At 46.9% G+C, this 15,756-nt stretch overlaps 1 protein-coding gene across 3 annotated transcripts in view; it reads left to right on the forward strand.

Moving 5' to 3' along the window:
• gnao1a (guanine nucleotide binding protein (G protein), alpha activating activity polypeptide O, a) overlaps positions 1-15,756 on the forward strand; it is a 97,161-nt gene that overhangs the window by 63,762 nt on the left and 17,643 nt on the right. For all 3 annotated transcript variants that reach the window (XM_088938996.1, XM_088938998.1, XM_088938997.1), the window contains exon 4: positions 10,730-10,890. In XM_088938996.1, coding sequence (XP_088795122.1) covers positions 10,730-10,890 — 161 coding nt within the window. The remainder of the gene's footprint in view (positions 1-10,729; positions 10,891-15,756) is intronic.

The raw sequence follows: 15,756 nt of genomic DNA on the forward strand, positions 1-15,756 counted from the left end.
TCATCTGGTTTTGCTGCTCTCGGGTTTCTTCAGTCTCTGGGTTATATTTGCAGAGAGAAATGAAGAGAATCACTGACCCAGTTTCTTCTGCTTTTTTTAACATTGGAGGACTGACGTAGTTGCTGTCCATAACCTCTCCTGATTACACTAAAATCAAAAACAGCAAATGTATACTCCACTCCCCTCTGTCAGAACATGGTCTGTGTGTGCTGTATGGGCTGGGTTATGCCCAGTGCTGAATGGGAGCAGTTGTCGCTCTTGAGAGCATCGTGGCACAGGTAAATGCCTGTTGAAAGTGTGGCCAGGTAAATACCTGGTACTGTTAACAGTGTAGCACAGGTCAATACCTGGCACTGTTGAAAGCATTGGACAGGTAAATGCCTGGGACTGTTAACAGCATGGCACTGGTAAATGCCTGTTGAAAATGTGGCCAGTGAAATGACTGGCACTGTTAACCGTGTGGCACAGGTAAATATCTGACACTGTTAACCGTGTGGCACAGGTAAATGCCTGGCAAGCTGGTTAGTGAAAGCAACTCGACCTCTACCCTCACTTCACACATTCAGCTGCCTGCATGGTCTTGCTCTTCTGACTGTTAGACCCCTCTGACCCTAAATGTTTTTTCCTTGATACATTTCATAAGCAGAGCTAGAGTCAAAGTGGATATTAGACCTAATTTACCTAGAAATGTCATGGAAATGACAATCTAGAAAGAGTGCAGTTGCTGACTTTGCAATAAGTATGAGTTGAAGATGTTTAGAACTGTGAGTGTTTCTGTATGTATTTGAAGGGGATGCATGGAGAGTATAGATACAGCGTATGTGTGTGTGAAAGGAGTCAGCTGCGGTGCATTCAGGGAACAGGGTTTAACTCTTGCTTCCCTCCAGAAGGGAAGTGAGAAACGCCCGGGAGTGTGTGTGGAGTTACTGGGATCAGCCGGCTGTGACTGGAGCTCTGTGTCCATTAGCACGGCTAAGTAGTTATGTCTAGTGTCTAGTGAGCTTAGCCCTGTGTGCAAGGGAGATCTAGAACCTGTCACCTGTGTTTTTTTTCTGCGATTCAGCAGCAAGTGTAGAATTGATGGCACACCTCCACAGAGTGGCCGTGAAGTCAAGGCCGCGTAGTACATCGGCATCTATCAGGCTGTTGGCAGCTGACTTGCGGGCAGGACTGCCTGATGAAATCACTGCCTGAAGTCAAAGGGAGAGGCCCCCCAGGGCACTGGCAGAGAGTGTCACTGCCTCTGTATCCCACACCAGAAGCATTCACTTACCTGAACTGCTTGTTCATTTCAGGACCAGACTGTGACATAATTAAATAGAGTTAATGAATCCAACATATAAGGCGCATGTTGAAGGTCAGACTCCTGTTGTGGACTGAATTGCAAATGGATCCCAGGAGGAATCACCGTGCAACAGTAGCAACATTGCAACGCTATGTTAATAATAACCGAACTCTTGAAATATACTGCTTCTACCAGCACCTGACCCCTGAAATCTTGGTAGTTTCATGTTCAGCCACTTCAAACACTAATCTTGCCTGAGCTGAATGTAGCTTTCGGTCAGACTGACCTGAAATAGAGTTAGCTAAGGTCTGAAACAAGAAGAACGTTGACTTCTGCTGAGGAAGACTTTGGTGGGAGGAACAGAAAGCAAAAATGCTGAATTGCTGTTGTGTATGTTCTTCATACATTTCACAGTTGAAAAATCAGTGTTTATTAATTTTTCTAAATGCTGTGAATAAAAAGGGATATGGAACTGTTTTTTTTTCTGATGTAGCCCTGTTTTGCAGCCTTAGTACACAGTTCCTGTGACTGCATGGCTATATGTTACCTGTACTATAGCATTTGTACTGCATAATGTTCCAGTAATTTGGTACAGTACAATAATTTCCATGAATACATTGAATTAATACAGCAGCACACCTGTCATCTGACCCCCTGTGAGATGTGGTTGCCTGGGCAGCTCAATCCTGAAGGGAGCAAATTTCTAGCTCCATAAATCTAGCAGGAATGTGGTGAGATTATAGAAGGAAGCAGTGAAAGTGAGCCTGCTGTCCTGGATTTAAATCCCTTGTTGGCCATTCTTCCCTTACCGCACGGTTTTGAAAGGAAAATGCAGAGGAACGGTGTTTAATCTCACCGCTTTCTTCTTCACACTGCATGTGATCTGTTTTTTTTTTGATAAATGCAAAATGTTTATTTTGACAAATTTCACAGACTTGAAACAAATCAATTCTAAACATAAATGAACCAAATGAACCAAATAAATGAATCGTAACAATGAATACTTAATAATAGATCAACGATTAATCATAAATACTTAATATTAGGTCAGAAGCAGCAGTAAATCCCCATATCAAAGTAGACAGAAGGAACCCAGATGGGTAAGATTTCTGCTCCTGTGCAGAGGAGAAGCACAGCCGTGTGCTGTATTGCTCTGGTGGCTGCAGTGGGGGGTGGACAGGGTTGTATTATTTAGGTGCCCCCAGTTATATTGAGGAGAACAGCGTTGTCATCATCACAGGAGCCACAGTCCCAGTCCGGGGTTCCCCGAGCCTGCAGTGTTAGTCCCAGCTCTTGTCTGATTGCACCTCCTTCTCTGTGGCAGCAAGTTGCTTGACGAGGGGAAGGAAATATTTGAAGATCTTAAGACGCTTCTGAAACGCAGTAGTTAAAACTCGGGTGGCCCACATGGCTTGGGAAGTGAAAGCAATCAGAGAGTGAGGATCAGTCCCGTTATCAGGCTGGTTAAGGGTGGTGTGTGGAAAGTCACTCGGTTATCTGTCGCGGGTGTGTCACTCCTTCACCAGCGCATGCCCATACTGCAGACAGTAAAGGCAGGCTTCAAAAAAATCTGCGCTAATAGGCCTTTGTCATTTAGGGAGCAACTGGAGCATTCATGGGGCGGCGGTGGTGGTGGGGGCAGAAAAATATCGGTTAAATATTTCATTATATCAATAATTCACTGGCTGAGAAAGAGAAGGGGAGGAGCACTGAGGCACAGAGCTTCCAGCTCAGGCTGCATTCCCGGGGAAGGTCCTGGTTGCCGTGGCAACCGGCGCAGGGCTGTCACGTGACTCGGGCAGAGGAGAGAAGGTGGGAGAGGTGGGTGTTGGGGGGGGAGGAGACCCGCTGAAGGCTGACAGAAGGGTAGGAGGCTGAAGGGGAGGGGGGCAGCGACTCGGATTCGAAACTAGGATCCTCCTCCGTGGAGTGTTGAAAGGCCGGCCCGCGACATGACGGAGGGCCGGCCTCCCCGAGCCTGCAGTGTGGACACACCGCTGTTGTACCTGTGGACTATTACAGCAAGAGCAAGGCGGTGTGTACAGACACTTACCCAGCGTAACAGATGTTGAAAAAGAAGGCCGGAGCAGCAGTGCTGCTGTGCCCTGCGCTGTCCTGGACAGTGGAGGGCCGCTCAGCTTGCGAGTTGCTCAGGGATTCTGCCACAGGCTGGCGGCTGGCTTGTCTGTGTCTGTGGGCAGTTCCAGCTCTCTGCAGTGTCAGAGCTGTCAAGAGAACCGTCTCAACTACTGACAAAGATGCAAGAGCGAGAGCTGCGAATTCAGACATAAGAAAAAAGTCTGGCGCAATTTCAGTCTTAAAGAACAAATGGCAAACACTTAGTCCCTTCTTTTTTCCCCTTCCCCCTTTTTCCGGCTTTATTATTTTTTCGGCAGTTAGAGCACGCTGTGCAGTTCAGGGTTCATTTCTCCTTCCGAATGGAAGCTGCACGTGACGTCTTCCAGCTCTTTTTAAGAGCTTTTGAAAGGCAAATTCCCAGAAGGCCATTTGCCAGAGCTCACGTCAATGTAGAGCAGACAACAGCTGTCAGTCTTCTCCTGAAAACCAGATCTCCAGATCTTTGAGCACAAAGTCATATTCAATATGTACATTTTGCTTGAAGCTTATTAAAATGAAAAAGGAAATGCATTCATTTTGTATAGTATTTCTCACTGTGTGTTGACTAATAATATTGGCAAAACCCACACCGAGCAGAGTAGAGCTTTGTGTGCTTGAATACAAAATGGAGATCCACCAGTGAAAGCCTGAGCATTGTGTGATGTCATGTGGCTCTTGGGGGGTGAGAGTGTAAGAGCTCTCCTGGCAGTTGCTGTGAACATGTCAGAAAGTTTTGCTACTTGCTGACAAGAAGTTGTTACTTGTGGCATCCTTCCACCTGGAAGTTCTTCTGTCCTGCAGTAGGCTCCTTCTCTGTCCTGTCTCTTGTTTCCGGTGCTTTGCTGCCGTTCCGGTGTCTCTCTCTCTCTGGGGCTATATATTTCCGGGTCTTTCATTTGCCTTGGCTCAGCATTCTGTCACAGATGTCGGAAGGGACGATCCGTCGAACGGCAGGAGAGCGTAGAAGACCCTATGCGTAGCGGCGAGACGGGGGTTAGCCCGGGCTCAGCATTGATGTTCGGATGTCCTGAAACCCTCCTAGCACCAGGTCGCCCCACGTCCGCTACCTGAGGGCATAGGTTTCTATATGGCATTTCCTGAACAGCTGAGCCCGGGCTAACCCCCTTCTCACCGCTACGCATAGGGTCTTTTACGCTCTCCTGCCGTTCGACGGATCGTCCCTTCCGACATTCGTGACAGACGGCCATTCCTTTTGAAAAGATGATGTCATGAAATTCTGGTCATTTCCTCAAAAACTGTTTCATGTTTGCTGATATGGGAACAATAAATAAAAAATCCTGCAGCCCCATAACCCGAGGGGTCTGGGTGTCCAAGGCGGATGACAAGCACACAAACATTCTGGCTTCCTTGCAGTGGGTGTATTATGGTACCATGTGGGCTCATCATGGGCACCAGGACGTCACCTCCTGTGCTGTCTTGATTTTAGAGAGGATTCTGATTCAATAAGCACTGCGGTCCCCCCCAGGCAGCGGCTTCCATATTGGACAGTGACTGCTGTCCCTGTGCAGTCAGATGTGCAGCCTGCGCATTCATGCCCAGACAGGCCACTCGGCCCGGGTAAGGGCCACATTCATTTGTGTGACGAGTTCTGAGGCAGCCAAGTCTTTTGAGACAGGCCTCTTAAAGTGGAAGGAGGGTGTTTACATCTTAAAATACACTCCAGTTTCTTGTGGTTCAAGAAGCACTGGTTCTGCGTTTTCGGTTTGTTGCATGTTTGTGGTTCAGGCAGGACCTGTATGTAGTGACGACAGAGGAAGTAGTGCTAAACACAGAGTCATGCACGTATGAACAGGAACTGCAGCCATTCTCTCCATCCTCAGTCACTGTTGCTTTGCATCATGTGACCCAGAGCTCCATTCTGATTGGCTCTTTTAGTCACATTTCATAGTTAATTGGTTGTCCTGAGGGTCTCAATTTCTGGAAGATTAGTCACTCAGTGCAGAGACACAGTTAGGGAGTGACCTTATAACCCTGCACCCCGACCTCCCAGAATGCCATCTTCCCTGCCTGACTGACTGAGGCACTCAAGCGACCAGCTGATAATTTATTCACTTTATAGATGAGGCATGAATTATGAATGGTGCCTTTTAATTAAAACGAAAAAGGTCACATCCGCTCTTTCTTATGGTTTTATAAATACCAAGGGTGAAGTGTTTTATCAAGAGGTTGTGGGTTATCAGACAAGCCCTGTTTTTTTTCTTTTCTAATTGGTATCACTAGACCTGATAATTTAGGACAGGAGGGATAATGTTAAAGGTGAGAGAACATTCTAGGACTGTGTTGAGCATGCTGGGATTGTGTGGAGCATTCTGGGATTATAAAAAGAATGCTGGGATTGTGTAATGCATTTTGAGTTTGCGCAGAGCATTCTGGGATTGTGTTGAGTGTGTTAGGATTTTGTTGTTTCTAATATTTGGAGTTTGCAAATTCATTATTTTTGTTTTCCATTGAATATTATTAACTGAATAACTTTTGCTCCTGAAAGTCTGTTTATGGTTGCTGGTAGGGGAAACACTTATTTGCTTATGTGTTTAATATCTGAATTCCAAAGTCAATTTTATAACATTAAATGTTCTTGCTAACCAGGAGTATTTCTTCTATTGATATATGAAAAAATTTATCGGCTCAAATTAATTTGTGTCGTTAATCAAAACAAAATTCCATTCTTATTCATGTGCCTTCAAAGACAGCGGGGACTGTGGATAACAAATGTTGTAATAAGTGATGCACTATTGTTTCATTCCCAAGCTCTGTCAAGGAGGCATGTTTCCCTCTACGTGCAGTCTGAGCCTGCTTATTTTTTATCTGTATGAAGTTTTTAAGTGTTTTGTGACATTGCTGTTAGTAGCTCCAGAAGTATCTGCTGTCTGAAAAGATCCGCGCTTACACTCCTCTTCGAGAGACTGATTTGAAATTCAAATCTGCTGTATTCTGAAGTAAGTGCCTGTTCGTAATGAATGAATGCTGATTAAGGGCTCCGTGTGAGCTCATAATAGAAAGCTATTATTTCTCCTATGGATTCAGTAAGAATTCAATAGGGTAGCATTCAGCATTTCACATGCAATTACATCAGCATCATCAGAAGCAATGATGTCGTCTTTGAATCGAGCAACATTAGGGCTTTGGCTACACCACATGTAGAATGGCTCATGTTACATATGAGGGGTGAATTAGGAGCTTAGTTAAGAAACAGAAAAAAACTCTCTTACAGCTGTTTACAAGCTTTATATAAATTCTTTCCTTTTGGTGCAAAAATGTTATGCAATTATAGTAAGACTTTGGTGACAACTCGCAGCACAAGAAAGGAAATGACATCAGGCATCGAAAGACATTTTGCTAAGAAGCTGAGTTTAAAGTTTAAAATAAACAACGAGAAAGCAACAAAATACCCTTGTGACATCAAGGGAGCACATTCAGCACAGTCAATGAAAATATTCAAACCTTTTGTAATTCAATCTCACCCGGTCCTGCTTCGAGCCGGCGCGGTGTTGATGAGCGCCAGGACTCTGCTGCAGGACTGGGGCTGGTGTCAAATCAGACTGCCGTGCAAGGGGACACCCCAAAGGCGGCCTCAGTAGCACTGGAGCGCAGCAAGTCATGCTAATTAACAAGACGTTGTCATAAAAATGCATTTGTTGTTTAACTAAAGTAAAGGCCTCTGAGGTTATGTGCAGGGAGAGCAAAATGCCATTAGATGTCTTGAGCTGGTTTCAGTTTGAGGAGCAGAGCCTGGGGCACTGGCTCAGCCTGGCAATCAAACAGCACTGGCTCATTTTAATTGGCAGCTTTTGATGGGAGAGCAGTAAAACATGGATCATGAGATCTTCCTATATTCTGAGCACCATATGGCCAGGATGCATTTGTTTTTACACTGCTCCACGCCCCCCTGCGGCTTCGCTGGTGGTGTCAGCACAAGGTGGTAGAACGAGTCTCTTCTGCATTTTCTCTGCCACTCAGTTATTGGCTGCCAGCATGGATACCTGCTCAGATGCATCTATTTCTGTCATCAGCTACTGAGGAGCGTGTTGAGGATGGTGCTGTGTCTGGGCCGTCCCAGGAGGGGGCTCCACAGGGGTGATCTGGGTTTGCATGAAGTGCTGGAGAAATATTAATGGGATATTCATTAAATCAGATCCCCACGGGACACAGCTCCTGTTTTATTGCAGGTGCACTGGGATGGGGTTTGTAGTGGAGGCTGCTACTGCGCATGGCATCGCTTCTGGGTCAAGAAACTCGACTCCCCCGGCCTGCTGAGGCAGGGCAGATCTTTAAGGTCAGACGCGGCAGGAGATGCATCCTGGGAAGGGAAATGCAAGCTGCTGGCAAGGCACTAATTGCTCCTTAGCCCAGTAATGACTGTACACTGCTAATTGTGCAGTGGTGGTGGCTCCTGCTCGTCAATCTTTCAGTGTGCAACAGGGTGAAAGGAAGAGCCTGCAATGAGCAAAAATTCTGTACTTTTGTTCTATTGCTTGGATTTCTGTTTTTTGAGTGTTCCTGTGTTAAAAACAAAAGTTAAGGTTTTGTCTTAACTTAAACCCAGGGTGACCTGTTGTGCAGTAGGGTTTTAGAGAACAAAAAAGACAACAGATATTACAAAATTGGATTTACCAGATCAGACTGAATTTTGCTGAAGGTCTAGCCTTCTTATAAAATCCACACTCTTAATTGCCCAAGTATAGTAATATACCCATACAGTAACTTTTGCAAGTATTGAAACAGAATGTTTTACAGTATTTCAACAAACTGAAAATTGACGTTTTTATGTTTTTTTTTTCATTTTCGTCTTAACAGCCCAGTCTGTCTAGAAGTTTAATTAACAATGTTTTTATCTGTAATTGAATGCTGATTAGTTCTGTAGATTTCCCTTTGGGTTTCTGTCCCTGTACAATCAGTGCCCCCTTTATCACCAGGGACAAATGGGAACTGTAGAATTTGGTTTTACAAGTTCTGTCTCTTTTCTCTCTGCAATGTACACTCTTGATCACTACAACCAGGACCAAATGGTTATTTTTTGTTTAGATTAATTGTTCTTAAAAGTTTCTACAGTCTTGGATGGAGGTTTTATAGGATTCTGGCTCCATTATGATCAGATTTAGAAGACAGCTGTCCATGTGTTCCTGTAGGTTTAAAAGGCAATTCAGTTGCACTCCTGCAGACAGGGCTGTGGATTGTGGGGTGTGCTATTCCTGTACTTCCCATTTTAGAGTTCTACAGACATAAGAACTGAAAATGATAAACGGAGGTACAAGTACTCCCATTCTCTTTCCGCTGTTTTGCTCATGTTGGCAAGCCAAGGGAAATGCACATAAGTGCTTAGTCTGGTGTATCTAAAATATTGTGACATCAAACACAGGGGACTCAGAGTGACTGTGCCATGTTTTTTTGCAGTTCATGTCTGACTTTTTAATGGCCAACAGCCATATCATACTGCAAATCACAAGGTCAGCAGGTGTGAGCCTGGCCAGTACCTGGATGGGAGACCTCCTGTGAAAGACTAAGGCTGCTGCTGGAAGAGGTGTTAGTGGGGCCAGTAGGAGGGCACTCACTCTGCAGTCTGTGTGGGTCCTAATGCCCCTGTATAGTGACGTGGACACTACACTGTAAATAGGCACCGTCCTTCGGATGAGACATAAACCAAGTTCCTGACTCTCTGTGGTCATTAAAACTCCCAGGGAGTTTCTGGAAACGAGTAGGGGTGTAACCCCAGCATTCTGGCCAAATTTCCCCGTGGCCTTTACCGGTCATGGCCTTTTGATAATCCCCATCTCTGAACTGGCTTCATCACTCTGCTCTCCTCCCCATTGAGAGCTGGTGTGTGGGGAGTGGACTGGTGCACTCTGGATGCTGTCACATCATCCAGGTGGGGCTGCTCACTGGTGGTGGTGGAGGGGATCCCCATTACCTGTAAAGTGATTTGAGTGGAGTGTCCAGAAAAGTGCTATATAAGTGTAAGGAATTATTATTAGTATTCATGAAATGTGTATGAAATCCTTGTTTTTAGGACTTTCTACCCCTCTACCCCTTGGGGTCCTGCCTCACCTTTTCAACACCCATTACAAGCAGCTCTCCTGTAGCTGCAGAGAGAGGCACCAGAGGGGTGTCGGACTGGGATGTCCTGCCTAATGTGTGATGTTACTGTCACTGTCGCTGTCTTGTGCTTCCCTATTCCTCTGTGAAAGAGAGGAAAAACTGCACCTGCTGACCTACAGGACGGCAACATTACATTTGTAGCACACTTTTATATGGCGTCCCTTCAGAGGGCTGTGATGGGGGCTCGACACTGGTTTTCTGCCAGTGGAGACAGGAGGTTGAAGGTTTGGGATGATGTCCACCTGTGTGTTTAGAATCCGTGCAGAGAGCAGGTCCAGGAGTCAGTCATGTCAACAGCTCTTTCCACGTTCCAGATCATCACAGTTTGTCCTTCATCACTCACGCAATACAAACTATTCATGGGCGGGGAAAAAAACGTATCTGTTTTACATTTTAAATGTGTGTACACAGCTCAACCTGTAGAAAGTTTCTACAGAAATAATCCAGGTGTGCTCAGGGCAGTGGCATGGATTTGAAAAACTTTTTCATATTTGAATTCTGGTTAACCAGGCTGTCTGACTTTTCAGTCTCCGATCTCATATTTAAGCATGAAGCTGGTGCGCACACTGATAAAACTCCAGGTCTAATCTGTACTCCTGGAAAACCAGGGCCTGGTGTTCGGTGTACCTCACTTGCCCAAGGCTGGGCCACAGGTCCCACGTCCCTAATCCCTGTTCTTTCAGTATGATTGTGGGATGTAACCATTCGTCTGCATTACTGCTGAAACTCAGTGGAAAAACCTGAAGAGAAACTAGTTTTTTTTCAGAATTCTTTGTTCACAGGTTGTCATGCTTAGCGTTACTGTAAAATCTACCAAGTTTATTTTGGTTGAGAAACAGAGAAATCTGCTTTGCACAAACAAGTGGGTTCAGCAGTTAATGATGGAGGACAGTGCTGTACCAGGCAATGGTTTTTGTCTCTGTCTGTTACAAACGCCCCTTTGCTCCTAAGGCCTGTGCCGTGTGACCTCCGGGGTTCTCTGCTGTTTCTCTTCCGCTTTGACACACAGCGGAAGAGCTCCTGTTCTGCAGGTGGTGCTCTGCCGCTGCGCGGGCTCACGCCAGCACTTGGCAGAAGTGGACGTCTGAGCTCACTTTCGGTAGCTGTGAAAGTCCACAGCACGGTGCGTGGAAGAAACCACAGTTCTCTCCAGGCGAGGCCAGGATCCGTACCGCTCGCGGTGCTCTGACCTCTGGCTTCCTGTCTCCGCAGGCCGACGCCAAGATGGTGTGTGACGTGGTGAGCCGCATGGAGGACACCGAGCCGTACTCCCCCGAGCTGCTGACCGCCATGATGCGGCTGTGGGCCGACTCCGGGATCCAGGAGTGCTTCAACCGCTCCCGCGAATACCAGCTCAACGACTCTGCCAAATAGTGAGTCCCACTCTGCCAGCCTGCTGCCAGGCCAGGCCTCTTCGCTCAGCCCTGTACCGCGGGGTACGGAGGGGGCCGGACAGGCCTGGACAGGCCTGGGAGCAGCTGAAGGCCTGTGCTATTAGTTTACTGACCTGGGGAATCTCGTTAAGGTTTCTCCTTCATGTGGGCCACGTTACTTGCAGTTGCTAACAACAAACATTAGATTCAGAGCTGAGTTAGGATCACATTTCTGTGAAATGAAATGGTGCTCTTGCCGGTATTCTGCAGGACCAGCCCTAGTATGATCTGTGAATTTGTTCTCCCATTACTCTTTGTGTGAAGAAGGGGCTTCTCCATTCTCACATGTCCCTCTGTGCCCCTGGCACTAGTGGGGTGTTGCTGTTGGGGAGGGCAGAGGAAGGGGAACAGGAGGTGGGGCGCAGTCACGTGGTTACATAGCCACACGCTCATGCGGTCACATGGGCATATGGCCAGATGGTCGTGCCAAGTCTACAGGTTTCACTTCACGCAAAGTACAAATGACTAATGTTATCTGAAACAGGACAATTTTCCATTAAGAAGGAAGGTACATGGTTTTCTAAAACTGGAATAGGAAACTAATTTGAATATTCTGTCGATGCCAGCTTTCAAATGAAAAAGAGAAAGTCTCTCACTCCCTCCCAACAGTGTTAGCCATGAAAACATTATTTTAGGGTCTGATGTCATTGCTTATTTGTGTCAGCCTTTGTCCCCATGAGATGACTGTGCCATACAGCTGGGCAAAGTTTCATTTGTGCTTTAAATGGCAGCTGGGATGGATGTGATTTCAGGAAAAAAAACACAGCGACTGGCTTTTCTCCCAGCTTTGTGCCTCAAGCCCACTGTTCCAACCAAGGAGGGTAACAGGTTGTCATTGTTTTCCTGGTGGGCGACTTGTTGAGATGAACTCGGCAATATGTGAGCCATCACCTGGAATGGAGCTCTGCCTTGCTTGGGCAAGAGACTCAGTAGCTCTGATGTCCAACCTCCAGACCGCAACCTGTCTCCCAGAATCACGTTTTCAGCTCCCAGCCAATCACAGCGCCTGGTCTGGAGGTGGGCGAAGGAGCTTTCACATCGCTGTTTCCTGTTTGAGATTCTGATGTCAAACCCTTTGGGTCCTGGTTTTGGTTTTGGAAGAAGGAACAGAATAACAAGGAGGGAGGTGAAGAAACAAGCTAGGTGGGCCCGAATATACTCCTCTTGTCTGCATTCTCAGCTCTGGATTAGAGGGATTTCATACCAAACTCAGAAAGAGCTAGCTACTGTACCTCAGCTGCAGGTTCTGAAGCTCCTTCCTGACAGATGCTAGCCAGAGGGGCTCTGAGCAGCGAGCGCAGGAGGACGTCGGCGTCCTGAAGCCAGCAGAAGGGCGAGGCATGGGGGCCCTCTTTCTCTGCCCTGCGCCGCTGGCCTGCCGGGCTGCTCGCGCTCTCAGCCGTGGGGATGGAGGGGGCAGCGTCCGGCTGCAAGCTCAAAAAAAGACGCCAGGGGACCGCAGCACTCCGGGACCGATGGCTGCGCTGCGGAGACGCTGGCCGGAGAGCTTGGTGAAAAATGGGGCAGAAGAATGAAACGATCAAGCTGGCTGCCTGCCCAGCTGGGGACAGGAGAGAGGGCTTCGTGAGCCTGGTCCCTGGGGACTGAGCGGGGCAGTAGGCAGTGGGACATTCGGAGCCCATTGCTGGCTTTCTGAGGGGCCCTGGGTGAATAAGGGCGCATGGCTGATCAGACAACTCTGATGTGCAGACCATTCTTTATAAACACACAGGCATTGTAGGTTGGAGGCTAAAAAAACATTAACTGTGCATTTTTAGAATTTTAGAGTTCTTAAAGCTACAAATACGTACACAGACGATAGTGAAATCCTAAGCAAACAAATACTTTTCTGTCCTATAGCCAGTTAAATTGGAAGTGAGTCTTGTAGAAAGAAACAGAGGCTGACTGAGCTCTTGCATTCTTAAATGGGAACATTTTAATTAATACCTTCTCTTTCCAGGTCTGTAACTGCTTGGCTCCATTGTGGTACACTTATATGGATGAGATCTACATAAGCAATTTTCCAGTCAAGTGTTACCCCTGTTCTGAGTGACTGTGTGAAGATTTTTTGTTCAAGGTCTAGATCTGAGTCAAAGGTTAAAGGTTAAAGGTAACTTTTCATTAAGGAAGTGTGTGGTACCCTGGGGTGTGCTCTGGCAGCCACTGCAGTGCTTTCTGGGAGTGTCCTAAACAAAGCCCCTTCCCAGCCTGCACCACTGTAACACCCAATAGTGTGGCAATGGCCTCCGCTGCAGACTCCTTGCCCAAACCAGACCACACCTGTCTCTGGACTAGTTCCTGTGGAGGACCATCGGCTCTGGACAGTGGCCACTGATGTATCCTTACCATTTTAGAAAATGTGCACTACCTGTCTTTATCATATTGTACTAGATGATGTTATATACAGTATGTTGTTGGGGCTTAGTGAGTATTTGGTGCCACGTTCCAGTGAGACAGATGATGAGAAAGAATTCAGAGCTGTCGCTTTAATAAACAGGTATTTATGCTGCATTTCCCCTTGGGCTACACACACGCTGTCTGTGGAGCTGCCCCAGCAGTGGAGAATCTAAACCCATCCCTCCACAAGCAGAGCCTGTTCCTCGGCCCACTGGTTCTCCTGGAGACGCTTTCCAGCAGAATGAGCATTGGAGTGCCCCAAGGAAGAGAAATGTGGAAGCGCATTGAAAACTGAGACTAGGAGGCACGTCTCTACACAAATGGTGGTGGGAGCATGGAACAAGCTGCCCAGCCTTGTTGTTGAAAACTTCTGGAAACGGCTGGATGAAGTCCTGACATCTATTAGCTGCTAATGACCAAGCATGCCAGACAGGATAAGTGGCATCTTGTCTTGCAAGTTTTGTGACAATCTCCTTGTGGACACGAACAGAGCTGGCACACGATTCTCTCCTGACTAAGAGCAGCGAACCAGCCACAGCGATTGCTGCATTAACATATGTATTTAAAAAGGTGGTTTATAGAAGAGCACATGTTTAAACTCTATAGAAGTTTCCTAAGCATAATAGTATTCTGACTTAAGAAACCTACACATTTACTATTTCTGGATGTTTCTGTTGGCTCCTTTTTCCAGAGAGCCTTTTCCGTGTTTGTGAGGCAGTGCTCAAGCCGTCAACCCCCTGTCTACTCTTCAAGGCATTTAAATGCAAATTTGTAACAAAATGAGATAACTCACATTTGCATTGCTGCTGTTACTGCAACAGTAGCTGTTTGCTTATAAACAAAACATAAGCATTTGCCACCCAGCCACATTCTTCCACTGACTCTGCAGGCCGCTGGCACACTCCTGCTTCCTGGACACTGGGCTGCAGCTCACCAGCGCTTCAACCAAGTCTTGTAAACCTGCAGTCAGATTGCCAAAGCGAGGGGTTTTAGTTACAGGAATCCGTGTGTCATTAGGTGATTCTTTAGATAAAGTCCAGATAGACGGGGCAGTGTGGAGACTGTTCTCTCTGGAAATAAGCTGTACACGAAAGCTTCAGTGTGGCCAGCAGAGTGACAGCAGGTCACCTGCTCCTAGAGGAGGCTGAGGCTGAGTCCAGTGCTTAGCCTGTGCAGATCAGACTGTTTTAATCAAGCTGAAGGGCAATACTGAAGCAGTACAGCCCCCTGGAACTGGCCTGATAGCATTTCTTCCTGAGTATCCTACAGGCCTACAGGAATTCGTCCATGTGCAGCTGTGCTTTCTGATGTACTGCTTGTCTTACAAACCCAGCATACGGTTGTTAATACGACTTCCTGCACAGTAAAGTCATCATTGCTATGCTGTGCTGGTTTAAATTGCTGTATTTGTGTGCTAAAGGTGTGAAGCACTGCAAAAAAGTTTTTAATACCTCCAGAATATAATGATACAGTATTTTACGTTTACAAAAAGTAATATAGTTCATGACAACAATGTTTTCTGTAAAGCAACAGTGCAAAGGGATGAAAAATAAATGTCTTAAATCTGAGGATGCTCTCATGCTGGTATCTTGATACATTTGTAGTGCTCAGTACTGCCACATCAGGGGCTTTTTGTGGCAAATAGGAAACAAAACATCTTTGAACAGGAATCTCTGTGGGAGACTGTGAGCGTCCCATCCCAGAGTCTGATGCTTGTGCTTCAGTCTGCCGGGACCAGCAGGGGTCAGCAGTGAGGCTGAGCAGGGAACTGCCTGGTGTCAGGGGGGTCCCTTGGTGTCACCAGCTCATTGTAGCCGGAGCCCCAGATAATCCACCCATATGACGTTTTAGGGTAATTTGACAATGCAACAGTCAGCGAAGGCAGTGGAATTGGGAAACCCAGCCGCACTGCTGTCTCACCAGCATCTGTCACTGCGCCTCTAGGAACACAACTCAGCGCTCCGAGCGTCTGCTGGCGGAGTGCAGACCTTCTCCACTGCTGCTTTGTGAAACGCAGACAGTGGAAGAGAACGTGCTCGCAGGAGTGCCAAGGTGACAAAATAACAGGAGCTGCTCATGCTGGGGCCCATCGTGCCTCCACTGCCTCCGCTCCAAGTGAGAAGGGGCGTTCCTGCACTTCCTCCACTAGGACAGGCAACTGTGCCAGTCAGGATGCTTTAGTACTGACTGCAAGGTTTTAAAAGTAACCCTGTTTAAACGTATCTCTGTCATGTTGGCTGTTAGAATAAAAAATCTTTAATGATGCTGCCACACAGACTCCCCTCCAGTTCAATTCTGTGAGGCCCTGGCCCAGTGCAGAGACAGCAGAAGATGATCTCCCATAAGTTTGTCATTATCCTCAAGAACCACTTCTCTCGGTCCCTCCTAGAAACAAATCAAACGGCCACC

The sequence above is a fragment of the Atractosteus spatula genome, chromosome 21 (assembly GCF_055471065.1).
Source record: "Atractosteus spatula isolate fAtrSpa1 chromosome 21, fAtrSpa1.hap1, whole genome shotgun sequence".
Taxonomy (NCBI): domain Eukaryota; kingdom Metazoa; phylum Chordata; class Actinopteri; order Semionotiformes; family Lepisosteidae; genus Atractosteus; species Atractosteus spatula.